At 46.2% G+C, this 27009-nt stretch overlaps 2 protein-coding genes across 2 annotated transcripts; one reads left to right on the forward strand and one right to left on the reverse strand.

The window, feature by feature from the left end:
* The first annotated feature begins 342 nt into the window (after positions 1-342).
* Positions 343-15504, forward strand: WDR82 (WD repeat domain 82). Its single transcript, XM_082487732.1, has 9 exons — positions 343-511; positions 5734-5831; positions 9188-9254; positions 9456-9555; positions 11648-11764; positions 12557-12712; positions 12836-12905; positions 14463-14605; positions 15100-15504. Exons 1-9 carry the CDS (start codon positions 351-353, stop codon positions 15127-15129), a joined length of 942 nt encoding a protein of 313 aa, XP_082343858.1. The 5' UTR covers positions 343-350; the 3' UTR covers positions 15130-15504.
* A 3940-nt stretch (positions 15505-19444) lies between these two features.
* PPM1M (protein phosphatase, Mg2+/Mn2+ dependent 1M) lies at positions 19445-26850 on the reverse strand (the record flags this gene model as incomplete). Its single annotated transcript, XM_082487836.1, has 10 exons — positions 19445-20748; positions 21016-21164; positions 21461-21568; positions 22539-22602; positions 23080-23198; positions 23522-23606; positions 24171-24283; positions 24801-25055; positions 25690-25813; positions 26630-26850. The coding sequence occupies 10 exons, from the start codon at positions 26848-26850 to the stop codon at positions 20604-20606; spliced, it is 1383 nt and encodes a 460-aa protein (XP_082343962.1). The 3' UTR covers positions 19445-20603.
* Positions 26851-27009: the final 159 nt, after the last annotated feature.

The raw sequence follows: 27009 nt of genomic DNA on the forward strand, positions 1-27009 counted from the left end.
GCCTCGCCGCCGAGCGCACCCAACGCCCCGCAGCGGTCGGGCGCGCTCCCCCCTTACTCCCCCCCCCCCCCCTCCCGCCTTCCCAGGGTGCCCCGCGCGCCGCCCCCTGCCGTTCCCGGAGCAGCAAGATGGCGGACACAATGAGGAGGAGCCGCCTCTCCGCGGCCTGAGCGGGCCCAGCCGAGCCGGAGGGCGCCGGCCGCCCCGGCCCGCCGCTCCTCCCCGCCCTCCGCCGGTCCCCGCCGCCTCGCGAGGTTCTGCCCGTCCGCTCCCGCCGCCGCCCGGAGCCCCGCCCCGGCTCCCCTCAGCGCCGCCGCCCTCGGCGCGGCGCGGCCCGGCTCGGCGGCGGGATGAAGCTGACGGACAACGTGCTGCGGAGCTTCCGCGTCGCCAAGGTCTTCCGCGAGAACTCGGACAAGATCAACTGCTTCGACTTCAGCCCCAACGGCGAGACCGTCATCTCCAGCAGCGACGACGACTCCATCGTTCTCTACGACTGCCAGGAGGGCAAGTGAGTGGCGGGGACCCGGGCCTGGCCCGCGGAGGTGGTGGGGAGGGCTGCCTTCGGGAGGGCTGGGGCTGGTTTTGGGGCGGGGGTGGGGTGGGGTGGGGAGCCGTAAGGGGCGCCGGTTTGGCAGCTGCCCGTTGCGGCCTTCGGGGAGAAGCTGCGCCCGGCTCCGCACCGGTGCGACGCGGCTGAGGAGGTGGCAGGTCTGGCTGGTAAGCGTTAGCGTTTCTTTTGTCGCTTTTTAGCGTAGGCTTATAAATGAAACTGCAGCGATATCTGACCCGGAGGGTGGGTGGGATTATGAACGGTTAAAATGGGGCGCAGAAATGGGAGCAGCGTGGTTTTGTCTGCGCCACGGGTGTCTCTGCTTGTTATCTCTGGTAGGCTGGAGCCGGCGATAGTAATTTCCCAAGTGTGAGAGAGCTCACTGCTGTGAGAACTAAATAGTTGTTAAGCTTAAGGGTTTGAGTCTGGTCACATTTTCACGCCTCGGGGTTGTTACAGATACGCAAACTGACTTCTGGGGCTTCTCTGGGCTTAAGGCGCTCTGATTAAAATAGAAGCAATTGTTGTGAATAGCGTACAGATGTGCCATTTTAAACGACCTAATTTGAGTGTAACTTCTTGGACAAGTGTTTTAAGCCAAAAAGGTGAAGCTGTTGTGGCACGTGTTTGCTATGACTTCTAAAAATTTGATGGCGTTTTCCTTAAAACCTTGTTCCTCAGTGGTGCCTGGGAACGTTGCAGATAAAAGTGGTCCTCTATGCTTTAAATCCTTTTTGCTAGTTGTGTTTTTGTCTGTAAAGCACAATTTAACTAGATACGATTAGCATGCGTCTTCAAGCGTTGTCTTAATTTATATTTAATTAATCAAGGTGTTTATTGATTTCTTTTACTTAAGGGTAATGAATTAAGGGGTGGGTGTGTTTCTGACTGAACGGAATTGTCGAGTTTATCTTTCTTCTTTCATTGATGACACAGTGCTTGTACTGTCTTACGCATAAAACCCTAGAAATTTGCATAGCACTTCAGGTATAGCGCTCTTGTTCAGAGGATAAAAATGTGCAAATAAGACCACCAGTAACACTTGCGGTTGATGTCTTGGAACGTACGCAAAAGGCATTTGTGTTTATGAGAGGTGGAACAAATTGAGCCAAATGATGTCATTGTTCCATTAAAAATTGCCTTGGTTGGTACAAGTATGCATTTGACTGCTTTAAATTCTTTCAAATTTTAAATTTTAATTTTCACGTGCTTCTTGGTGTAGAGATGTAATTCTGAAGTGATTTTTGTTGTTTTTTTTTTTTTTCTTCCTAAAGTCAAAACTTAGCATCACGTACATATTGAAAATGAAAGGAAAAATGAGCCATGTGTATTTAGGAGAGATAAAAAGAAGGACAGAATAATGCAAGAATGAAAAATGGTTTGGGAGTACCAGGAGGTAGATGTGTCACTGTTGCGTGTATTTTCTAGTAAACCAGGTATTCCTAATCCTCATGCTTTTTCAAGCAGACCAAGATATCATACTTGCTGTGTTTGAAAGATTCCATTCTGCATATTCTCTTAATTTTGTAGAGCACTTATTATATGTTAATTTACTTCTGTTTAGTTTGCTTACTTTACACTTTAAAGTTGTTGGTGTTCCCCATCTGATAGAGTGAACTCTTATTTGAAATAATTTTTATTTATGTAAGAATAGGTAACTTTATACCTATATATGGTGTCTGCTATGGATTGTATTCTAGATCCTAATTATGCACAATAGGAGAAGGGTTGAGTGATGTTAATGTGGATGGTATTGATTGCTCTTCCCCTTTCAAACTTTCAAAGAATAGTTTGATGGGTTGGGAGGCAGTCGGTCCTTTCATCCCTGTCTCCATCTACTTCTGATGTATGCTTTACAGTCAGAGGATTTGCTTTAATTAAGTTAAATGTAGAAGATCGATGGTTGTCTATTGCAGTGCTACAGGGCAATGAGAGTAGTTTCATCAAGGTAACCCCTGTTTCAGGATGCATTTCTCTAGGGGTTATAAAATTAATTTGAAGGGTTCTCATGTACTATCAATTGACTTAAAAGCACAAGTGTGATTTTTAGAGGTACCTAGGGATGCAGGATGCACTTTTTCTCTCACCTGGGAAGTTTTAGCTGTGGATTACTTTGTCCCTAGGGATTCATGTGGAGATGACAAATCAAATCTGTGAATGATCGTTGTTGTGACATGGTGGAATTTGGCAGTTTCAGGCCTATAATTTTTTTTTTTTTCTTAAACCACCATTTCAAGGGCCTGGAACTCTCACCTTCTTGTGTGTGTTGTTGCTAGTGAATATAATGGCCAGGAGGAAACATCCTGCTTGCTGGGTTTCAGTATAAGATACCCTACTTCATCAAATGGCCTGAATGTTAAAACTTTTCTTCATGTATAAGTAGCAAAAATTGTTGTGGTTTTTTTTTTTTTTTTTCCCGATTAATGAGCAGTTTTGCTGGTAGAATTAAAATGCAACTGTTTGGTTATACTTTAGGTACACCCTCACCTAGTTTACTTTGTTTTGCCATAGCAACATGAGCTGTACAGCTACAAGAGTTGTTACCAGTATGACCAAGCCCCATCTCAGTGAACTTCAGTTTCTAAAAGTGTCAGGATGGTTTAAACAGTGATGTGTAGCCAAGAGCTGACAGGACAAGATTATCCCCTTGAAAAATAGATTCACTTATGTGTATTCTGATCTTAGGCAACAAGCTTGAAAAATTTGTCCTATTTCTTCATGAGCATCCAATAATTTTGGACCTGAGATTTCACTTCTATTTCAAAATGTGTAAACAACTAAATTGTTATTTTTTTAACCCGTTCTGCATCACCAAATACCTCTACAGTAGGCTGGCTCCAAAACATAACCAAGAGGCTTACCTATGTCTGTTGGGGCTTAAGAATGAACTCTAAAAACTTTTAGAATGCAGTTGTGTTTTGGGATGTACTACAGTCCTTGGGGCTGGGAACAGGAGGCTTGTGGCTGCAAATTTGTAACCCTGGTAGGAGTTAACTGTGGTCTAGCAAAGGTTTAGTTTGTATTTTAGTATATATCAATTGTGTATTATTTATACAAATGAAGAGCTGATGGATGTGGACTCCTGCTTAGCCATGGTGTTTACTAGACATATCGGTGAACCTGGTTTTGGATGATGGTTTTACCTGCAGTAGTAGTGATTCAAACCAAGGCACGGATATTATTACAAACCTCGCCTGTGTTTTGTTTCATTTTTATAGCAGATTTGGCTGTGATCTTGTGAAGCATTTTTCTTTGGCAATATTGCTTGATTTGCGAGTGGGCTAGAGAAATTAACCTTAAACTTGGAATTATGTTTAGTGGTTGTGATTTGTTTAAAAAATATGTAAAACTTAGATTTCTTGTTTGTGTTTTTAAGTAGTCGATTGGGAACAGGCAGTCGGTCTTGTGTGAAGTGACATGCTTCTGCTTGTATCAGCTTACCTGAAAACTTCACCTTTCTTAAAACACAGAAGTACTTTCTTTCCTTCTTTTGGGGAAATGTGCTTTTGTGCATCTGTGGATTTTTATTGTCTCTGTGTATATTCTTTGGTGTATATTCATTTATTCTGAGTAGAGCTTCTAAGATAAGGGAGAGCCAGGCTAGGCATGAGAGTCTTAGTATGTTTTGAGGTTGGTGGTGTTTTTTTTGTTGTGGATTGTTGTTTTGTTTTTTTTTCTTCCCAATTTGGTCAACAGCATAGCTGATGTAACTACAGAGAGCAGTATGGGGAAGTAGATGTGTAATGTTACAGAATTCTGGTGTCTAAATTTGCGTTTGGTGTGGTGTTTTCCGTTTGTAGCATGTTTGCATTGAAAACTGATTTAAAAATCTACCAGAGGAACTGAGGAAGAATCTGCTGAGATTTTGTCTAAGTGGTACAGGTGGTGTATGGGTTTTTATTACACTTGCTGTATTGGCTTTCAGTTAATGGAAGCTTGTCCCCAGCAAGTTTGTTTGAAGTCAAAGCCCTATGGCTTCTGCTGTTTGAGAATTAATCTTTAAGAATGAATGTCTCTTTTTGTTCTGGTATGAAAAGTCTCCAACTCATGCTCTTGTTGGGGTGTGTCAATTTGAAGGTAATGAAAACAAGGAAGAAGTCAAGCATTTTAGAAATACCTTGTCTGAGGGTGTAGTCTGATAAACTTTTCTTTTGGCAGCAGTATTGGTTTGAACCACTCCTGCTGTTTGTTTCCATTCCCATGCTATCGTCTTTGGTTTGTGTTGGTAACATATTTTGTGGGCCTGTGTAATAACCAGAGTTACGAATTTCTGGCTTAAAAGTAACTCCCGGAAGAGGTGGTATTATTTCTGGTGTTGTTCAGTACCCCTGTTGGTTGACTGTTCAGCTTTGACACCTCTGTGCTACCTCAGTTGAGGAAGAAAGGGGAAGGAGGGTGGTGGAGACCTTCCACTGCTTAAACATGTGCTGCTGCTGCAATATATGCCTGTTAACCAGCTACTTCTGAGTTCACTTTGCAGTTTAAATTTCTAGTACCACAGTACATCGCTTGCTGACCGGACCCCTAAAAATCCGGTTCTGTATATTGTCTTCACTCTCACTAGAATGTCTTAAATGTAACATTTTGCAACAGAATTAGAGTTCCATGCTTTAATTAAGATCGGATATGAGTATAATTCTCCAGCAGTTTGAGAGTCCCTGTGTTACCATTGCTTTTGTAGACTACTGGTGTATATATATGCGGTTGTGTTAATACTGAGAAGCCCTATTCTGAATGAGACACCCAGTTCTAGGTTTTGAAGTAACAGAGAGCAAAAAGACAAATTATTCTCAATTTAAATAAGCAGCAGATGAATTACAGACTTGGATGGGCCTGGGAACGATGAGGCAGTGCTGCTTGACGTTAAGGGCTCGTTATACTAGCTCCTCTTGTTCTTTTTACAGTAGACATCATGAGAAAAATAGTTTTTGGAGGAGACAAATAAGTGCGTTTTGTGGGTGTTACAGAGAACTCCTCAAGCCTAGGGATGGTATTGGAGAAAGAACCAGGGTGCTTGTTTGAAAATCCAAATCAAAAGCTTTTCTTTCTTTGTATAAAAACATCTGACTACTTGAACAGTCTTGTAATATCTCAGTGAAAACAGGCCTTGTTACTGTCGTGGGTTTCGGTTTGAGCTTTTGGTTGCAGTAAGTGCAATTATTTCTGTTTCCTTCTGACAGACCAAAAAGAACACTGTACAGTAAGAAGTATGGAGTGGACCTCATCAGGTACACACATGCTGCCAACACTGTCGTGTACAGCTCCAACAAAATAGATGGTAAGTGATCCACTGGAGTTGAGCATATTTAATCTCCTTACATTAAAACTACGTGCCTGGATAAATAGCTCTCAAGACCTGGGAAAAAAATATAGCAATTTTTCAGTGATAAACACGCTGTCAGAGACAGAGGAATTAATGTTCAACTCTAGTGCACAGCTTGGTGATATTCCCTTGAGCGTGCTGACGTGAATTTTGTTCATTGCTGCAATAACTAAGGGATTAAACATTGTTAGTGTGATGAAAGTTCCATTCTTGATTCTGCTGTTCACTTCGGTATTTGATACCAAAGTCAGCCTCTGTGCCTTAATTTCTTGCGTGTGAAATGAGGTAGAAGGAGAATGTGGCCAGAAGGTGGGCTAAATGCCATATCTGTGTCTGGTATGTACACAAGTCAGCTGTGAAGTAAGGGAATGTCTTTCCATTCTCTGTAAGCAGCAGGGAGGGCAGGAAATTCAGGTAACTCAGCAGATCACCAGCCAAGCCTGGAGGAGGTCACAGCTCTTCTGAGATTAGTTTTGCTTCAGTTAATCTGTTTTTTCCATGTAATAGACAAAAAGCCCATTTTCATGCCATTTCTCCACAGTCAGTGTCTGTGATAGCTACAGTCTGTAAATCAATGACATCGAAGGGCTTCTAGAGCTTTGTGACAGGCTGTCTGTTAATGTATTTGAGTTTAATTTAAAATTCAAATTTAAGAACTGGCACAGATAAGTACACTAACTCTTCTAGCAGGCAATAATTCCTAAGGTTGGAAACAGCTAGTGTTAATTTCAAATTTTGTCTCAATTTTGTTTGTTGTGGTCAGTCTCTGAGAGTTTTTTGGTGAACTAGTCTCTTCGCACAGCACTTTATAAATGGGTTTTAACATTTGTATTTGTAAACTTGGGCATTTCTGGAATAGCGGTTTTGGTTTTTTTCTTCCTTTGCAGAGATGGAACTTGACAGTAGAGGTACTGGTGCCTTGTGGTGTGTGTGCTAGGTTACTTAAAGAATTTAAGAGTATGAATTTAGACCAGGTGGAAGTTGCAAGTTAGGAAGTCAGGTTAAGCTGGAACAAGCTGGGCCTGAAACTAGAGGAACAAGGACCTTTCCAACAGAGTTGGATTTAATGGTGTAAAAGAATTAAAAGCACAAGGGGAAGCACTTGCCTTTTTAGTCTGTTTCACAGCCTTTTTTTTTTTTTTTATTAATAAGTTATTACTTTGTTACGTCACATTTCTGACTTAGCTGTTATTTAATTTACAATTAATTAACAATTTAAGGAAGCATTTTTAATGCTGTTGTGAGTTTTTGTTTATAAGCACTAATAAGCTTTTGAGGAAACAAAACTTAAAAGTCTTCATCCTGCAGGGTAGCATTATGATAAAAACTTGATTAAAAGAAAAGAAAAATATGAGTGTAAAAAGTGTTTTTTCTTGTTATGAACCATAAGCTTAATAAAACCAGCCGCGTGTTCTGTAGGGGTCCAGATACTCTGTAGTCCCTAATGCATGCAGTCTTGGGCAAGGTGCATGGTATTTAACCTGTTATGCAGTTATAGGGAGGGAAAATAAACGCAGGAATGTGTTACAGGAGTGCTGGTGCCTGCTCCCAAGCATTTTGTGTTGAGTTGCTACCAATCCACTTCTGAAGATTTCCTCAAGACCTTTGAACCTAGTTCCTCCTGCCTGATTCCAGGCTGAGGTAGTAGTTTGTACAGTTTGAGGGTCTATGATACCACCCGGTACAGGAGATAACTGTACAGGCCACTGCCTTGCCTGGGACAGAGCGCTGCCAACAAAAAGGATCACAAAGGATTACAGTTCCCCAGTGCTTCCTCGTTAGCAAAGGAAGATGAAATTCTGCGTGAATACTTTGGAAAACAGGTAACAACAGTGCTTGCAGGAAAAACTAGACATGTGTCTTAATACCGTGCTTGAAGCATATGGGTTCTAGGCGTGATGTGGTGTGACAGCGGTGCTGGGGATTTATGTTTTGGATGGTCACCTCGGGTCACTTAGAGCCTTTCAGAATGGTGTGTCACCAGAATCATGTTTCCAGTTTGATGGGTCAGCTTTAATTTTCTTGTCAAATACTGGAGGGTGGTCTAGAACTCTGATCTCAGCTTGATGTGACATCTCAGGCAAAAATGGTAACTTGGTAATTTTTTCAAAGAAAATAATTTTGTTGAATGAATCTTTCAAAAAGCCCTGAACACGGTAGCCTTTATGAGTGTTAAAATGCTCTGTGCATATTGCATCCCATTGGCTCTTGTTCTTCCGAGTCTAAAGTAAAAATGTCCTTTTCCCCCAGTTTATCTTTAGAGCCTCAGCAGAACTTGGTGTTAGAGCAGTACAGAGCCTCTTGGCACTGTATGGTGCAGGTGCATAATGCCAATATCTTCCATCCAGCAACAGCTTAAACTAGTATCCTCTAGTGTGAGAAGGGATTTTGCTGATGCTGCTTTCAGATAGCAGAGGTTTAACTTGTGCTCTTCATGTTTCATTGCTCAGATGGATCTGCGCATGAAGATTAAAAAGTGGCTTCTGTGCTTTAATGATTGTTTCCTCTTACGAGGGTTTCCTTTAATCTTGGGAGAAAGTCTCAACAGCATCTCCCAAAATTCTGAGCTACTCTTGGTATGTTCATCTATACTCAGAATAAATTTACCACTTGAGAAATGTTGTGATGCTGCTCTCATTTATTCAATATATTTTTAAGATTGATTAGTGGAGTAAGCTTTAGATTACTCCTCTGTCCTCTTCTTAAAGCTTAGCTGTTCTAAGTGCAGAGAATTTGTGAAGCTGTTGATTGTCAGATGGAAAAAAGGAGAGATTTGCTACTTTTTAATGGTCTTGTCATGGCTTTGAAGTTCATGTTTTTATCTTCTCTTTGACTAAATGCTATAATTTGCACATTTCCTATGCTTGCTGTTTAGTTGGATACTTATTTGGTGGATGTGTACGTTGGTAAGACAGCAAAATTCATGCTGTAGAGCAAAAAAAAAAAGTGGTAGTATCGACTTTTTGAGTTTTCTCAGTTTTGTGAGAATGATGGAGTAAAATGTACTGGTACTTAAATTTTAGCAGCTGTGAAATTAACTTGCGTAAATCACATGACAGTTTGCCTTTAAGCTGTAATATGACTTCAGACTGTGGGAAGCATCTTTTCCTGGTGCCTGATTTCCAGTTCTGCCTTGGAAACCGAGTTGTTTTATGTCTGCTTCTAACTTGATTCTGTTTCGAAGTCTGACCTGAAATCGAATGACCAGACTCTGTGGCTATTGCTGTGGGGAGCAAGTTTACTGTGTGACCACTTCTAAATAACATTTAGTTCATTCTATAATAAAGCTTATGGTTTGTTTGTGTTTTCAGATACAATCCGATATCTCTCCCTGCATGACAACAAATATATTCGGTACTTCCCAGGGCATACAAAAAGGTAAGATGTGGCTTGGAGACAGTACAGGAGAAATTGAAATAATGATTTTAATGAGCTTGAGTTACTTTGCACTCTATTATCTCTGTTTTTTCGCTTTGTAGAACTGTTCGTGGCAATTACTAGTACACAACTGTTGGGATGGGTGTTGCTCCATTCACTTCTTCTGTGTGTCTCTGATGCATGTGGTCTTCTGTGTTGCAGAGTGGTTGCTCTTTCAATGTCTCCAGTGGATGATACTTTTATTTCTGGATCTCTTGATAAAACTATTAGACTTTGGGATCTTCGCTCTCCAAATTGCCAGGTAGGATATCAATTTCATGTGCATAGTGTGTCGCATTTTTAGTTAGAAGGATGGAAAATGGATGTGTGCTTGTTATAAAACAAAAATACTGCCAGAAATGTATGCTGCTGATTTAGTGTTGACACCTTCCTGGAATGCTGAAGGAGCCTCGACCACAAATCTCTGTGAAATATGTATGTTGCATTGTGTAACACCACTCACTTTCACTTGTGTCTGTGCTGGAGAGGTGCTGGGAAGAGCAAGAAGTAACACCCACAGCTGATGAAACAAGAGAAGAGCTGGGTGTCATCAGCCTCTTCATCAGGCTGCTACCCCATGCAGAGAATGTTCTCTCTTAGCCGGTGTCTCTCCTGGGTTGGAAATGGCAGCATAAGGGGCATTGGGAGATGCATTTCATCTCAGCGTTTAGTGTGTTTGTGTTTAAAATTGGTGCTTTGATGCAGGTAAATTTGATGAAGAAACCAATCATCTTAAGTATCACACGAGCCATATGGTCTTCCCCTTCCTTGCATAACCTTTGTTGTTCATCAGACATGTTCGTGAGCAGATTTAACTTTCTAGCAAGGCAAAACCCTAGTTATTTTTTTTTATTTATTTTCCTGGAATAGTTTACTGTACTTTTTTTTTTTTTGTGGAAGCAGGCTTGTGTGGGATGAAAAAAGTATGAGAGCTGGCAGCAGGGGCAGGAATGAAAGACTAGGAGTAGAATCTCCACCTTTTATCCATGATGAGCTGTTTTGTTCCTATATCTGGACACAGTGTTGTGCTCTCATATTTTCCTATCTCACAGGGACCATTTTGCTTATGAGAGAGGGCTATTTACTTATTCCAGATTATGTAACTGTAAATGCAAAAGGAAGAAAGGGTTACATTTTTTTGCAAAATGATTTTATCTGTCTTAAAACCAAGCTTTTTCTGACAAGAAATCTTAATTTTGCCTTTCTCTGGGAGTATGCCTTTAATGCCATTTCGTAAGTTTCCCTTAGGATTAATCTCAATCTAAAGGTTGCTGCCGATGGGATAGGGTTGTAAGTTCAGTAGCAGTTCTGTGATTTTTGCTAATGCCTGAAGTTGTAAGAACGGTAAGACTAGGACATGTAACTGGAAGCTGCATCCGGCAGGTTAGGAAACGGGTTAAGGAAGTGTTACTTGTAATTTTCAATTTGCCCATGCGGTGGCAGCCGTAGTGCCTAGAAATACTACCGGGAAACCAGAGATGTCCCACTTGCCAGGAGCCCTCGGTATTCCCTAGCTTACTGCCTAGCCTTCAGAGACCACAGGGAAAACTGACTTAAATTGGAGAGAAGAGAGAAGTAGTAAAGTCTCTAAACTTCTCTAGAGAAGAATGGTATTTCAGACATGCAGAAACTTCTTAAATGTATTGTTGATTTAATCAAAGATGTTTTCTTGTTTATGTGCATACAGTTACATTAAAGACTTTTGGCGAACATGCACAGACCTGACAGGATACAGAAAATTCTATATCTTGTTGGCTTTTACTAAATTTTCTCAAGTCTTTTCTACTATGTAGGTTAAAGAAAAGTTAACGTTAAAAATAAGCATTGATAGTAATCTGTCAATTTTAATACGTAAGGTCTGTTTGCTTCCAGAAGGTATGAGTTTTCATTAAACAGGCATGGAAAGCTCAGCAGTGGTGTTCGCTGGAGGTCTTTCTACTTGCTTTCAAAATAATTTTTTTTTTCCCTTCCTTCACAGCTGTCATTGGTAGAGCATTGCTATCAATCCCAGCAGCAGTGTTTTGTGGTGCTGTTGGTACAGTTATTAAAACAGCCATATCATCCTCCCCTCTCTGGGTACGTTTTGAGCGGATGGCAGCTGGAATGGGTTTTTGATTTATTCTAATGTAAACTTTGTCATTGCAGCAAACTGCAAGTTCTGTATGATGACCTGAGTAGTCAGAGTTACTTGTGAAAAGCTTGAGTTCTGAACCTTTGTAAAACCTCAATATTTACAATTGTAATTCAGTTATTCCACCCATAGGCTGCTGTCCTCCTCAGAGTGGGCTCAAAGGTGGTGATAGAAGTGTGAGCATCAGTTTCACAAAATAATTTGGACTACTTCTATTTTTTAGGGTTTAATGCATCTCCAGGGGAAGCCTGTGTGTTCTTTTGACCCAGAAGGATTGATTTTTGCTGCTGGAGTCAATTCTGAAATGGTGAAACTTTACGATCTCCGTTCTTTTGACAAGGTGAGCTAAGTTCACTTAACTTCACTTCTTAAACTTTTTAGCTTGCAAAAAGTAGTCTAATCTCAGTGCTCAAAGGTTGGATTTCTTTACTGCAGCTACTATCTAGGGTGCCTACTTGGCACCTAGAGAATTTTCAGTAAGTACAAATCTCAGGGGTGTACATGCTGTCACCAAATCCTGAAATCCACTCTTGAACCACTCTTAAATTTTACTTCTGCTAACTCCTTAACCTGTTCAAAACTCCTGTTTAGGCTTTTTGTCATTATTGGGTTTTGGTATTTTGTTTGTTTGTTTTTTCCTTGCTGCTTATTCTGGAAGAATACTGGCAAAGAGGGAGCCAGGATTGTCAGGATAGATGGAAATTTCCAAGGAAACTAATGGGGTGGGCAGCTAAACCGGTCAAGCGCTGAGCATAGTTAGTTCCATGATTTTCGAAAAGTCAGATGACAGTAACACTGGCTCAAGCTCTTTCTCTAACTTCAATTAACAACCTTGTTTGAAAACTTCATCCTACCTTAAATTTCTGCTCTTGAGTGTGGTAGAGTATGGGACTGTTGGATATCGAAACACCCTACTGTGGCTCTTTTTTGCTATGGAAACTTTGGGTTCATACTTCTTTGAAACTTACACATGCAGTGACATGTTTTTGCAAGGACACTTTCCTTTGGTATCTTAGGACTAAAGATGTTTTGAAAAGTCTTAAACTTATTCCTGAGCTAAGGTTAAAAGCAGACTCTTGTTAGCAGCAATGCATGGAGACTCTACATCATATTTCCCATTTTTTCCTTGAAGGGGCCATTTGCTACGTTTAAGATGCAGTATGATCGAACGTGTGAGTGGACAGGCCTGAAGTTCAGTAATGATGGCAAACTCATCCTCATATCGACTAACGGAGGGTTCATTCGACTGATTGATGCCTTTAAAGGAGCTATCCTGCATACGTTTGGGGTGAGCTTGTTGCCTGTGTTACCTGCTTGAGACCTGGAGTTAGTTTTGGGAGTAGGTGTCCTTTGGTTGTGAGATTACTGTGAACACGCTCTCTAGTACATATTTTCCTGTTTTGTGCCATAGGGTTATAACAATAGTAAGGCTGTCACGCTGGAGGCATCATTCACACCAGACTCTCAGTTCATCATGATAGGTAAGCTAATTCATCTTGGAAAGAATTTCAGTGCTCTGAAATTAGGTCTGTTATGTAGGACTGAAGCTGCGTCTGTTGGGAAGCAGAATGTATTTAAACAATACAGTGCAGCTGTAAGCTTTTTTTTGCATTGCCAGTTTTCTGTTTTGTTAGTTTACTCAGCATTTTCTAGACTGAAATGTAAACAAGCCTGCAAAAAGACTTATTTTTTCCTTTATATATGAAGGCTATTCCAAAAAAGATAAGAAACTAGCAAACTTGTAATGTGTGGAGACCTGTCACATGTCAATGATCCTCACCCTGGGGCCAGGATGCTCTCATGCACTGCCTCAAGCCGTTTCGGGGCTGTATGTTGTGGCCTGCCCTCTATTGCCTGCAAGCAAGGCACCTGTCTGTGCTTGGGCGATTGGTCTCATCGCTTGGTGGGTTTGTACACTTCTCAGGGACATTCCTGTACTGGTGATATGCTGGGGCAGCTGCATTTTGTTCATGTAGCTCTTGTAAATCCCCGTGTTTGTGGAAGAAGCTCTGCTTAACCCTTGATAGAAGCAGTAGGCATCAGCCTAATGGTTCCCAGCATGATTCCTCTGGCCCAAGTCACCTCCTTATTTATATGGCTGGCTCATCAAATATGTTGAACTTAGTGGTAATTGGTATCCCTATCCTCATTTTCCCTGAATGAGTGATAGTCTTGGCAAAACTTCTTTTTTGTTGTTCTGACTGAGAACTTCCCGATTGCAGAGAAAGCTGGGGGGGGGGGGGGAGCTGTTCTTTGTTCAGACTGTCTCTGGCGAGCACTTTATTGCACATATTTACCTTCCTGTTGTGCCCTTCCAAATGAAAACTATAGTGGAAGAAGTTCCAAAATACAGAAGCAGAAAAAAAAATCCATGCATTTTTATTAGGAATCCTATTTAAAATGAGACTAAAGCAGAATTGAGTTATAAAAATGTTAAGTTCCAGCCTCAGAGTTTGCAAAATGCTATTTTAAAATTAAAAACCTGTCCTGTTGTAGCAATATGGAGAGTTGACATTGACAGCGAAGCTTCTGGTATTTGGCATAGTGCATTGAAACCTGGTTACCTTCAGTGGTGAAGCTTTTGATTTGCTCCTCTGCCTACCAAGTGAAATACTTATCTGCATCTGTGTCTGAACTGAGAACTTGTGTGAACAGTGACTCTCACACCCAGCTTTTGGCCTCTTGCACATCGGTGCAAGTTGCAAGGGTCTTTCCTCCTTAGTTGAATGGTGTCAGCTCTTCTTTTCTGCTGGGTAACTGTAGTTGTTAACCCCTTTCCCAGAATAGCGTTGCACTGTGTTGCATAGTTGAGTCTCTGCAGTGCAAAGATATAAACCTGCTGTTTGGATACAGGGGTGTAAACTCTAGTGATGTTTTGTAAGTGCCCTGGTGATACTTTGGGAATTTTAAAGGTTAAGCTATGAAGACGAGGCACGCTCGTTCTTACCATTCTCTGACAGAAAAGGTTATGTACTTCATTTTCTCTGCTGGCCTCTCCAATGCATATTGCATGTCCTGTTTTCCACTCCTGCCTGCAGGTTCGGAGGATGGGAAGATTCACGTTTGGAATGGGGAAAGTGGGATGAAGGTGGCTGTGCTGGATGGGAAACATACAGGTCCTATAACCTGTCTGCAGTTCAACCCCAAATTCATGACTTTTGCTAGCGCATGTTCCAATATGGTAAGGAAAGTGTTTTAAGTCCCTCCTAGCTCAATGAGGTGCTGACCCTTTTAGAAATGAATCTGAGAAGGCTTAGTGCCACTGGTGGGCATTTCCTTGGGCTTTGGTGAGAGCCAGGCCCCTGTCTGTTGCACCTTGATTGTGCCTTACCTGGCAGGTAGATATGTGGGGCAGCACACCTGGCAAGCCAGCATTTGAAGACACACACATGAAAACAGAGCAGTGAGGGAATGCACATGCAGAGTATGAGTTCTTTAGGTTACTGTGCACAGCTGGTATTTTCAGTTTGTGTGAGATTGGCTTGCTCTGGAGAACAAGCCAAACCAGCGTAAACAAGGATTGTAACTTTATGCTGCTGGGAGGGTGTTGCTGCCTCTTCAGTAGTCTCTGCCTGTGTACTTAAAGAAGGTAACAGTGATCAGCTCCTGCAGTGTGCTGTAGGAGAGATTTGTGTTCTGCTCTGTAAAAGGTGTTCATTCTTTCCTCTTTTGTAGGCCTTCTGGTTGCCAACTATCGACGACTAATTCCTACGCTGCAGCTGCTGTCAGATGACTTCCATACTGCTGACAGCAGCACATCATTGCGAGCATAGTATTGGAATTGCCTAGTTCTTCTAGACTGTGTTCCTGTTCCTGCGTATGTTTCCATATGTCTTACCTTTATTTGCTGCATTCCTTTGCAAGGACTCTTCACTTGGCCTCCTAGCATGTTCAGAAGCGGCATGCTACACGTTCTCACCTTCCAGTCCGTGCCCAGCAGGCTTCAGCCGAAGTTGGAACTGACACAGTATTATTTCTAAGAGCAATGAAGTCTGTTTTATTTACGAAATGTTTGTGGCATTTTTTTAAGCTGTAATTGTGTGTTTTCCTTCTGTAAGTGCACAAGGCTATTGATCCAAGGTGGAACGTGCGGTTCTTTCCCATAAGTGCATGTTTTTCACATCTGGGATCTCTCCGGTTTCACTGCAGTCCACAGACGCAAAGTTACCTCTGTGCCAAATGTGAACACTGACAGTTACCAACTTAAACAGCAGATGCTGGATTCTCTTGCAGTGGAACATGTGCTGAAAGAGTGGGTGACTGTAAATACGCATTATACATCCTGTCATCCTTTTTTTGGCGATTTAGCGTGCAACAAACTGTACAGGTTTTGTCCACTGCCAGAGTTTGCCGAAGCCTCCCTGCTGTTTGCTGTGCCAGCATCCCGGAGGGCACAGACAGTACTGATGAGGTCCAGTCAGTGTCCCAAGCAATAAAGGAGTCTGTCAGCAGGAAGATGGAGAAACCAAACTGAGACTGAAAGCACAGTCTGCCTGTGTATCTTCCTTATGTATCATCTTGGCTGATCTTACTTGTAAATATTGGGGGAGGGAGGGCAGTGGGAATGGGCCATATTTTTTTACTTTTAGATATTAAAGAATATGATGTGGGCCAGTATTGTGGGGTGTCTAGGCTGTTTACCTTCACTGATGCAGTTTTCCCCTCCTGGTTTGTAAATAAGCTCCATTAAATTCTCCCCACACCAGGCTTTGATAAAACTGGCTTGCAGTTAGTTCACCGTCAGTTTTGTTACAGGTCCTGCAGGTTTTCAGTGATAGCACTGACAGAGCGACGACGCTTCCTTTGTCAGATGGTGTCTTCAGAATGAAACTTTAAAAATGTTACATGTGACTGTGCTATCTCTGCTTTGCTGTGGCCGTGCTCCAAGGAACGCCCCTGCAAAGAGACGGGGATGTGCTTTCCTGCCTCATAAGGATTGTGGGCGAATGGCACAGAAAGCTGGCAAGCTGGTCTTCAAGCCTGGTTCCAGTTTCTTTTTTCCTGAAACGCTGCATTGATCAGGTGCATCCACCAGCAGGCCGGGACAGGCTCGGTGTAAATGTCGTGTTGATGGTATTCTTGCCTTTCCAAACACACTTGGATTTATGTGCTGGGTCACAGCTTGGGAAGTCCATTCTTCCCCTCACCCATTCACGTGTGCTTCCCCTCTCCTAAATGTAAAATGCCGGTAAGGTGACAAGCACGGTAATGGGCACGTTCTGTCTGCTCTCAAGTGCCTGTCCAGACAGGAGAACAGTGCTCGAGCATTTTACCTTAGGTCAGTTGTCCTGGTGTTCCCCTATTACAGCAAAGTTTGTCTCACCTGTGGGGCCCTGTATATAATTCAGAGCATGTCTCCCTGGAAAAGTAAACCGGCTTGTAGAATAGCTTCTTCTGTTTTGCTTTTCCTTGCCTTTTTTTTTTTTTTTGTACAGCCCTTGTCATTGGAAATGTGCTGTGCTGAAGAGCTGGGGATGGGGAATGAGCATTTATCCGCTGCTGGTTCCTTTAAAGCAGCAGCACATGCTGAGCTGCGGCCTTCACCTGCGACGGTCGGCAGCAGGACGGCCGTGCATGAGGCAGGCTGATAAACTCGATGTTTGAATTGATGCTGTGGTTGAAGCTTCTCCTTAGGGCTCCATGGCTCGCCTCGGCTGATGCTACTGCACGACTTTGGAGCCATTTCTGATGGCATGGGTCTGCGATGTGAGTTTGCTGCCCTCCGGACTGGAGAAGGGAAGGGAACAGTGGACCGATGCTTTCGATGTTGAGAGACAGGCCTGCTGTTGGAGATGCAGATGAGAAATTCGTCTACGACAGTAGCGTCCCTCTTCCCAGAATGTACTGTCCTGCTGTCACCTAAAAATGCCCAGCATGAAGGGAGATGGTTATCTCAGTCCTCACACTTGACTAGGTTTCCACAGGCACCTCTTCAACTCAGTATTGTTGCATTTCAGGCTGCTTGGTGCTATTTTACCATTGTTGGTGTTTCTGTAAGCAGCCGTATTTTGCAGTGCTTTGTAACATACAGGTATTGGGGGTTTGTAGTGCATTTTAACGGTTAAACTTTAACATTCAGTAGCAAATCATTCAGGGTTTTACCAAGCCTGTTGCCCAAGGAAGTGAGCAGATAGCCCCCAGACATTTTGCTTGTTACTTTTCACAGGAAAGCATTTGGAAGTCTTTTTTTATTCTAAAAATGCTCTTTGCTAATGTGGTTCCAGCACTTGTCTAAAGACCGTGTTTCAGCTCTTTTTAGCTTGCAGTGTTGTAAAACATTGTGCGTTGTAGCATGAAATGTTTAAGAAAAAGAGGACCAAAGGACTGATCTAGGAGGACATATACATCAGTGGCTTTCTGGAGGGAAAATAAATTGTGCAAGTTTGTGCACAACACAGCAGTAACGCTCAGTTCAGAATTAAGACTGAATGCCTTCCCAGGGCTGATTGCTGCCCACACGGGCGAAGACTTCTTTCTTGGTTGATGTAGCGCCGTGTGTTTTCCATCTGCCTTTAAGAGAGGGAAATGTGCCAAGTATTGTCAGGAAACTTGAGTATCGCGTGTTTCTAGAAGGTTAGAAAGGAAAGGTGAATAAAGCGTTTAGCTTCTAGCTTCTATGTGTTTCTCTAAAAGTATCAGGACTGCAATTCCTGAGCTCTTCAGAGCAGCCAGCTAATCAGAAACGGACCTCATTAAAAAGAGCACTCCCAGGTCTAACAGAGTGTCTGACCAAGCAGGAACACCTGTAAGGTTTGTAAAGCCAAGCAGGAAACAGCATTCCCTCCCCAAATTTGACATTTAAAAGATTAATCCCCACCCACCCACTAAAGAAGCGGTGGTGGTGGTGGCACACACCTGCTTGGGCTGTAGGAGACTTTGGGTGTAATTCTCGTCTCCAAGTCAGTCTTTGAGAGTTTTGAGGGTCCCAGGTCCTTGGTTAAGTTCCATCCCCTGTTCTGGGGGACACAGGAGCAATTGAGTGAAGAAATTTGGGAGCAGCAGTGTATCTTTTCCAATGCCTCTTGATTATATTTGCACTTTAAGAGACTTCACCATGGTTTTGGGTCAGGGGCTAGGATCCTGGCAAGCCTTTCAGAAACTGGTCTCTATGGTCATGAGCTGGTGTGGGGAGTTTGACTCCCAGGTGATGTCTGCTGGGTGAGTGTAAATACGTAAAGTCAAATTATGCTTTGTCACAAAATACTACTTATGTGGAGAATTCAATGTTGTGGCTGTTAACAATAAATATTTTGTAGAGAGATCACAGATTGCTGTAAATTCTGCGTTTGTCCGGTGTGATACAACTCGCTGGTTTCTTACAGGGGGAATGGGAAAATTATTTGAAGGCCCCTTCGTTTTGGACACTCAGAAGCTCTGTAGTGGAAATTGTGATGCTCTAAAGCTATCCCCACATAAATAGCCCATTTTAAGAGGCTTTTCTTGCCTAGAAACGTACCAGGATAGGGAAGCAGTCTTGTGATGGCTGCTTGTGGAGGTGAGGTGCCCTGGGCAGAGTGGTGTTTAAAGAAGTCTGTGGTCTGGATGGAAGATCTGAGCCTTTTCTCAGCAGGAAGGTGGGGAACGAGCTTGTTGGTTTGGAGTAGCAGGAGACATGGATCATTACAGTCAGTGTATACAGCATTACAGCTGCTGTAGGGGGAAACAGTGACTAGTGTTACGTTAACATGGGTAAAATCCCAAGGACATCATTTTCAGGTTAAACTTGAGAGGATGAGAGAAGAGCAAAGCTGGAGAGAAATGGGTTTTTGTTCTATCCCTTGCTTAAACCATGAGCAGACAGCTGAGAAGGCTGCCTCGGTCCAGGCCTCCCTCTGCAGGAAATCATCTTTTGACGCTGAGCCCTCGGGGGAGTACTGCTAAGAGAATACTAGTGACAAACTGTTTTTCGGCAAAGCCAAAGCAAAAACTCTCCTGCAATTTTCTAAGAATGTTTTTCTCCATCCCAGGTCTGTGTAAAACCTCTGACAGGAATAAAACTACAGTAAGATACGTTGCGGGGAGAAAAAGGTAATTTTATTTGGACTTTCATCCTTGTGGAATGAACATGCACTGGGGTTTGTCTGCTTCTTGTGTAATGAATAATGAAAACAGAAGTGGGGACATGGGGGCATGAGAAGCTTGTCCAGACCTGAATTTGCCTGGCTAATGAATGGGTTGAGAAGCAGATCCTCAGAGTTAAAGGCCCAAATTGGTTTGGCATGTCTTCTGCGCTGCAGTTCCTGTTACAAGGAGTGCAAGCGCTTGTGATTCAGCACTGCGGACACATTTGAACAAACCGGTTTTATTTTACTTGGAGCTGTTCTACTAAATCAGCTGATGTACTTAAACACTTCAGTTTCCATCAGCACTACTGCCACAAAAGCAGCTGTGCTGTCAGAAATTACCTGAACGGATAGAAAACACGTTAGCAAGTGGTGTGGACTAAGGTTTGTCAGAAATCTGTATGTTGCATTCTATGCTAATACACTTGAATGCTCTTAAATAACAGTAAGGCACATATCTTTACACAGGAGGCTCCTGTGTGTAGCTTTCTCTGCTAACATCAGTGGTTTTGAGGTGGTGTTGCCTACAAATGGCAACTTTCCCAAGAGGTCTGGGCGACTGCTCCAGCAGGTGCGTTAGGCACAGCCATGCCCAGTGCTGCCTTCACTGCAGCTCCCCCTTTTTCAGTACATCTCGCGTTGCAGCAAATAGATACCAGGGACGCTTTTAGCTTATGCATCCAGTTTTATACAACTTAGTTCAAGTCTGATTAAAATCCAGCTCTTGAGACTGGTTGGATCTCAACTGAGCCTCATTTTTCAATATTAAAAAGGAGGAGGGGTCACTTGAAACAGAGGTTTGAAGCTTGCTGTACCACAAAAATCTCAGCAATAGTACCCTTCGGCTTGCCTGGCCCCCTTTGCGATTTCTCCGTGGCCCAGCAAAGAGAAAGGAGTAAGGGGAATGATTTGTTGCCCGCTGTTGCTCTCTTGCACCTTCTTAAGGAGCTAATGTTCTTCTTGATCTTCTGCATAAGTGCTGGTTGTGCATTTTCAGGTCCCACTGCAAACGGTTTTGCTGGCAGAGAGTGTACTTGCGCAGCAGAAATCCCTCAGGCTGATGCTGAATAGCACCACAGTAGGGGGACACCACGACCCTGCGTGCCACACCAACAGTCAGTCCTCATCCCTCTTGTGTAGCGGGATGACAAATACAGAGATGTCATCGTAAGATGCCTCGTGGCTGTCATCCAGCATCCACTGGTGGCCGCTCTCCTTTCCCCTTGCTCTGCATACCAAGCACTTGGCCAGTTCTGAAAACCTGTGGGCAGAAAAAACATGAGGTTTAGTTTAACGTGGCACTACCCCTCAAGAACAACATTGAGATGTGGCTTTGTGTTGTCAAAATAGTAGATGCCAGCTTTATAATTGTTTCTTCAAGATGGGGAAAGACGCGGAGGCAGTTTCCAGAGTCACAGAAAAGAGTGCTTGGTCATGCTGGAGCTGACCTAGAAGCAGAGTGATCTCAGCCTGCTTTTGGTCTGACCAGGTTCTCTGGAAGGGAAAATGATGGCAAAGCTGATCTTACCTGTGAGGATCTGTCCTGTTTTCTGCAAGGAAGCTCCTGACCGTATGGGCCACCTCTTTGTTGCTGAGAACATCCCAAAGGCCATCAGTTGCCATGATGAGGACGTCGTCGTCTTTAATGTCGTGCAGGGCAAAGTCAAATACATTCACCTGGAAAGCACCGGAGTACATCAGTGATAATCCCTGCAGTGTACCAGAGGGGTGAGGGAGACTCTTTCCCTGAGGGATGACTTAAAGTGGGACCAGGGTGCTTTGAATCTCTGGCACCCCCTCGCTGCTGTGCCTCTAGATGACTCTGTATTGGGGATTCTCTGCACAGCATGCAGAGACACGGGGGATGGAAAAAGGACACGGCTAAGACCTGTCAGGTCTGTAAGAGGTGGGTGCTACAGAGGGGGAGCAGCATGTTTAATTCCACCCTGCAATTCCTACGTGCCACGACTGACCTTGGGGATGCAGGAGAGGAAAGGTTTGACTTCAATGTTGGTGTCGATGACTTTGAGTTGATGATCCCCCAGACCTCGAGAGACAGCCAGAGTCCCCAGCAAGCGAGCCTGGCCCCAAACAAAGCGAAATAGTATTGAAACATACAGATGTGGCACCTTTGAGAGCTGATGTGTGGCTTGTCCTGACTGACCTATGCGTTTGTTGCCTTTAGGACCCTTCAAGCATCACCCAGAGCATCCCCTGGCGACTGAAGAGATGGAGGAGTGATCAGAAGTGACGGCTGGATGTGAGCATGGAGACAGCCAGCCTGCATGTGGAGAGCTCCTGGTGGCCTGCGGTGTGCTCTGGAGTTAACAGCACGTACTCTGGGTAATGCTGCAGACCTCAGGAAGCCCATGGTGGCATCTGCTCTTGATTTGGGGTGGCGAGGAAGAAAACTGGGTAGGTTTGGGGGAAAGATAAAAGGCGGGGGGAGAGCGGGAAGTCCTTTCTCCTGGCAGAGGAGGTTCTGCACTGACTCCTTGCAAAGGGGGTGGTGTGTGGGTTGTAGCGCTGGGGGAGGTGACAGGGCTCTTTCTGCTCGACTCCAGCAAGCAGATGCTGGATGTGTGCAGTCACTGCTTCTTCCTGCCTCCTCCTTCCCTCTCCAAGCTCCTTTTCTTATCCTCTCCTTGAGGAAGAGGGTTTGTGGGAAAGATGCTCGCTAGAGCCGGAGGAAGCAGTCCTAAATGGCATCCAATGGAATAAGTTCCCATCTCAAATGCGTTCTTGTGAGCAAGGGGAGATGAGGAAAGGGCAGGCGGGCTCGGGACTGCTGTCTGCTGCGCTAGCAGGTACTCTGGAGGAGGGTGCAACCTCTCTGCTCAGGTTTAGACTAAGCAGGCAGCACGGTGCTAGCGACGGGAGCTGCTGTACTGGGGCTGTGGGACTGCGCCATGCTGCAGAGCCCCACAGCACTGGGTGCTCTGCAGCCTCAGTCTGCTGTAGTGCCCCAGAGCATGACCGTGAGTGACAGGGACACTGAGGACCCCCAGCAGGTTTGCCCCTGCCTTCCCAGTGTGTAAAGCATTAAGCTACCTGCTTCCCGTGACCATGGACAAGAGGATACTTGAGGTCGGCTTTCTCCACCGTCTTGTATCCCCTGGAACAGAGGATCCAGCGTTGACTTGGGATTTGTCTGACTTAAAAGTACAACACAGCCAGAGCGTTTCAACTGTGATGCAACCCTTGTGGTGCCCCACGCGCAGGCAGCTGACTGAAGCAGGGGCAAGGTGGCTTGCTGAAGCAGATGCAGTGAAGAATGACCCTTTGCCGAATGCCCAGGTGTTTTTCCCTCTCCCCTTCCTCCCCAGCTCAAACCTGCACCAGGCTACGGCTCCTTGCACCAGCCCCACCTCGCAGGATCCCAGAAGGACCATCTCAACTGCTCCCTAACAACCCTGATAGGGCCTCAGTCCTTCAGTCAGTGGGGAGGCCCCTCACAGCATCCTTCACTCGATCTGGCACAGCTTTGCACCGTTAAGCCCACTGCTCTCACCAGCGGGGCATGCCCCTTCTCACTTGGCCTCCCCATCACTGCTCTGTGCCGCAGCCTTATCCTCAGGCAGAAAGGACTCACCAGCCCTCCATGAAGTAATCCCGGTACAGGACTTTCTGGCCCACGTCATCTCCCTTCAACCTCCGTGGAAACTCAAAGCGCGTGAACTCGCCATCCAGGAGCTTGGGGAAGAGAAAAGCCTGGGGGAGGGAAGGAAGGCATGAGGATGAATGGGCTCTGCTTCACCGGAGTAATGCACCAAAACTGCTTCTGCCTCGGGACTAGCACCCTCAGCAGCAGAATGGAGAACAGAACTGGGAAAGCACACCCCAAGGAGGACACGAGCATCTCCCATACCAAAGGGGTTGAATCTTGCCCCCAGCCCTCCTTGACTAGTGCCAGGTGACATTCTGGCCACACAGCGGCCTTCAAGGAAAGCTGGTGGTGCAGCTGCCACAAGCCCTCTCTGACCTGGTGGGATGCTCGCAGCTGGACTGCCTGATGCGTGGAAGGAGTCACTCACCAAGTGCTGGATTCGCTGCCTCTCTGTCTCGGGCGTGAACTCGCAGCTCATGGGCACAACGTTGTCCTTCAGAACAAGAATTGCCCTAGGAGGGGGGAAGAGGCAAAGAGCTGAGCTGTATCTGTCACTGCAGCCCTCCTCTTACCGAGGGTCAGCCAGGTGTGGGACTGGGAGTAACCAGTGGCAGAGCAATGCCAGAGAACAGCTCTGCACCCAGGAATGTTTTAAAACGCTGGCATACTTTAAATAACTCCATTGCAATTGCACTGTCCCAGCAGAGAACTGAGCCTGCCTGGTTTGATGATGGTAGAGCTCACAGCTAGAGGAACAGTGAGCCAAGGTCAGATGAGGAAGCTCTTTAGGATGCTTTGAAATCACCTTCCACTTTTAAACACCTTCCAGGCTGAGCTTACTGCTGTGTTACCATCCCAACGCTGCCCTGTGACTATGCAGCGTTAGTCCCTTGAAATCCCAAAAACCCTTCCAGGAGGCATGAGAGCGTCCATCCATCCAACAGGTCCTGTGGCAGGCAGGAAGGAAATGGCTGGGTTGCACATTTACCTTCCATAGGGTTAAATAAGATGCTGCAAACCCTGCTTAACTCCCAGCTCTCGTGTCCCAGTAACTTCCCCCTTTTATTGTGGCTCACCTGCTGTCCCCTGCGTTAGCCACATACAGCTTTCCCTGGAAGTAAAGGGCAGCCAGAGCAGTGCAGCCTCCTGTCTGGTTCGTAGCTTCCATCTCCTGGCCGATGACTTCATCCTGTTGGTTTAAACAAGTCTGGAGAGTGACGTGAGCCGGGCTGCCGCCTTCTGCAGCTGCCTCGTGCCTCCCAGCAGAAATCCAGAGCCAAAACTGATTGCAGATGGGCCACAGGAAACCAGCAAGGCAAAAGATGATGTTGCTTCAGTACAGTACAGGCAACAAAGCTGTTGCTACTGGACTAAGGACCACTTTAGGAGCGTGATGGGGGGATCTCAAACTTGTTCGTGCTGTACAAGTCTGACAACAGCCACCGTCTAGCACTAAAATGTATCCCCTGGGTGCAGTTTAGCAGAGGTGCTGTAGCTTTGCTCTGGGTTGGCACTACCGACGTGCAACGGCCCTGAGGCAAATTTTGGGGAGTGGACCCAGCGCGATCTCAGCACGCTTAAAGGTTTGGCAGGATGTTCTTGCCTGCTTGATGAGCTGCAGACCTTCCTCACCCTGGGCAGCAGGGAGGGACAGACTGACTGCTTGCTTGGGACAGCAGGACGGGTGCCCTGCACAGGGTACTCACGCATTCCTGGAAGGCGTTCTCCAGGGCTCCCACCACCAGGTCTTCTGCGTGGATGTGCTTCTCCTCCACAAACTGGGGGTCGCTGTCGCAAACACAGCGTCCGCTCAGATGCATGGGGGGACGGGCCTCTGTGATGCCTCCCACAACCTCCTCCAGCTTCTGCTTGATGCAGTAGTGCAAATAGTTGGAGGCGATGATGGCAGCTTCTGGGCCACCGTGTCCATCAAACAGCGCCCAGTAGTAACCAGTCAGGAACTGCAGAGGGGGAGAGGGACAAGAAAGCAATGAAGAGAGGGAGGACAGGGGCTGGAGAGGTCATACAGATGGCAGGCAACCCCAGCTACCCCTCCCTGCTGCTAGTTAATCCCCTGCACAGCTCAAACTCATGTGATGCCCTTGTGCTGCTCCACCAGACCCGTCATCTGAGCTCTGAGCAGCTGGATTCACAGCCACCTGCCCTCACATGCTATTCCTCTGTGGTTTAGGGGAGATGGGGCCATTTTACAAGTGGTGAGGCAGAGCCATTCCCAGGTGAGAGCATCCCGTGTGCCTGGTTCATGCTGCTGTCCCCCAGTGATGACAACACGCACCACCCCTTGAAAGCAGAGTGAGGATAGTGAAGGAAAGGTGAGGGCACCCAGTAAAGGGCTTGGATGACCTCAGATGCTGCAAGGCATGGGCCAAGGAAATAGAAATGGCATGTATGGGCAGAGCTGGGTGTTTGCTGGCCACTCATACAGTACATGGGTCCCCTGAATGTGTCCAAGGAAGGGTTTCAGCACGTGGACATGTAGAATTGATGGGGTAACCCTGTGTTTCTTGTACCTGGGCCCTTGGGTGCAGACCAGGGCCGGCAGCAGGGTGAGCACAGCCTGCCTGTGGGCTATACCTGCGTGGAGCACAGGATCAGCCATTCCTCGTCCTCCTCCAGGCCTGGCTCTCTCCTCCGGATGGAGATCTCACAGCAGGCCGCTTGGTCCTCGTTGAACTCCGACTTCTCGGCATTGATAACCCTGGGGATGCAAACGCTCCTGGTAAGGCGTGCGGACGTGCTGCACCTCGCCTGCTCCCAGCCAGCAAAGGGCTGCACCTTGCTCCGTCCTTATAGCCCCATGCTCCCAGCTCCCTTTCCAAACTTGAGGATCTTTTTGCAGGGGACCTAAATAACAAGTCCTGTACATGCAGTAGGGAAAAGCTTGGCCACGGACACAGGGATGAGTGGTTTTGGAGCACCCTGGCCTCAGGCAGCCCTTGTCAGCAGCCCACGCTGTGCAGTTTCCTTAGTGACACAGAGAATTGCAAAGCCACCATCGCTGTTTTTCCTTCCAGCCTTGCTAATGTTTGTTCCTGGATGGGAGTCTGCTCTCCTTGCCCAGCTCCTCTCTCTGCACCTCGCCGTCCCACGGCCACAGGGTCGTGACATAGTCCGCTTGGGACGTGGAGACAGCTCATGGCTGGAGTTGTTCCACCTGATCCATCCCCTCTGCCCTTAGAAAAAGGCAAACTCAGAGATTTCTAAAAACTCGGATTTGCCCTCCCTTTATTTTTAAGGCACTTTGCTCGGAGCAAGGGGATAGACGCCTGCTGCTCCTTGCTCCCCAAAAACCACCCCCTGCCCCAGCCTCCCCCCCTGCTCCCCCCTCCCTTCCCCCTGCGAGGGAGGGGGCTCTGCCCAGGGCGACAGCCCTCCCCGCGACCACCCCCCTGGAGTCTCTAAACCCCCCCTACGCACCCCCCGGCTGTCCCCCCCAACCCCTACAAGCACCCTGGGAGCCCCTCTAACCCCGCACCGCCCCCCCCGGGCGGCCCCGCTGCCGGTCCCCACTCACTCGGCGTAGCCCGCTCCCCAGGGCAGGGCCCGCTCGGCCCCGGTGCCCCGCACGGCCCTCCCGCCTCGCGGGCTCTCCTCGACGCCGCTGCCGCCGCGCAGGAACTTAGGCCGGCGGTAGCGGAGGGCGGCGGGCGGCGGGCCGGGCCCGGGCCCCTGAGCGCCGCCGGGCCGCTGCGCGGGGCCGCCCCGCCTCAACCGCCGCAGCCACTCGGCCGACATGGCGGGGCCCGGCTCGGGCAGACGCGGCGCCGCAGGGCTCCGCTAGGTGGCGCCGCAGTGCGGCCCCGGCGCGGCGTCGGCGTCTCCTCCCCGGGGCGGTGGCGGCGGCGGCGGCTCCTCCCCGGGGCGGTGGCGGCGGCTCCTCCCGTCGGCGGCGGG

Source organism: Vanellus vanellus (genome assembly GCF_965231255.1).
Source record: "Vanellus vanellus genome assembly, chromosome: 9".
Taxonomy (NCBI): Eukaryota; Metazoa; Chordata; class Aves; order Charadriiformes; family Charadriidae; genus Vanellus; species Vanellus vanellus.

Bases quoted from the DNA above. Each gene is read 5' to 3' on its own strand.
- WDR82 (XM_082487732.1), top strand. From the start codon at position 351: ATGAAGCTGACGGACAACGTGCTGCGGAGCTTCCGCGTCGCCAAGGTC. The intron at 11,765-12,556 runs GTGAGCTAAGTT...TTTTCCTTGAAG, and splicing joins ATCTCCGTTCTTTTGACAAG to GGGCCATTTGCTACGTTTAA. The intron at 12,906-14,462 runs GTAAGCTAATTC...TCCTGCCTGCAG, and splicing joins CTCTCAGTTCATCATGATAG to GTTCGGAGGATGGGAAGATT.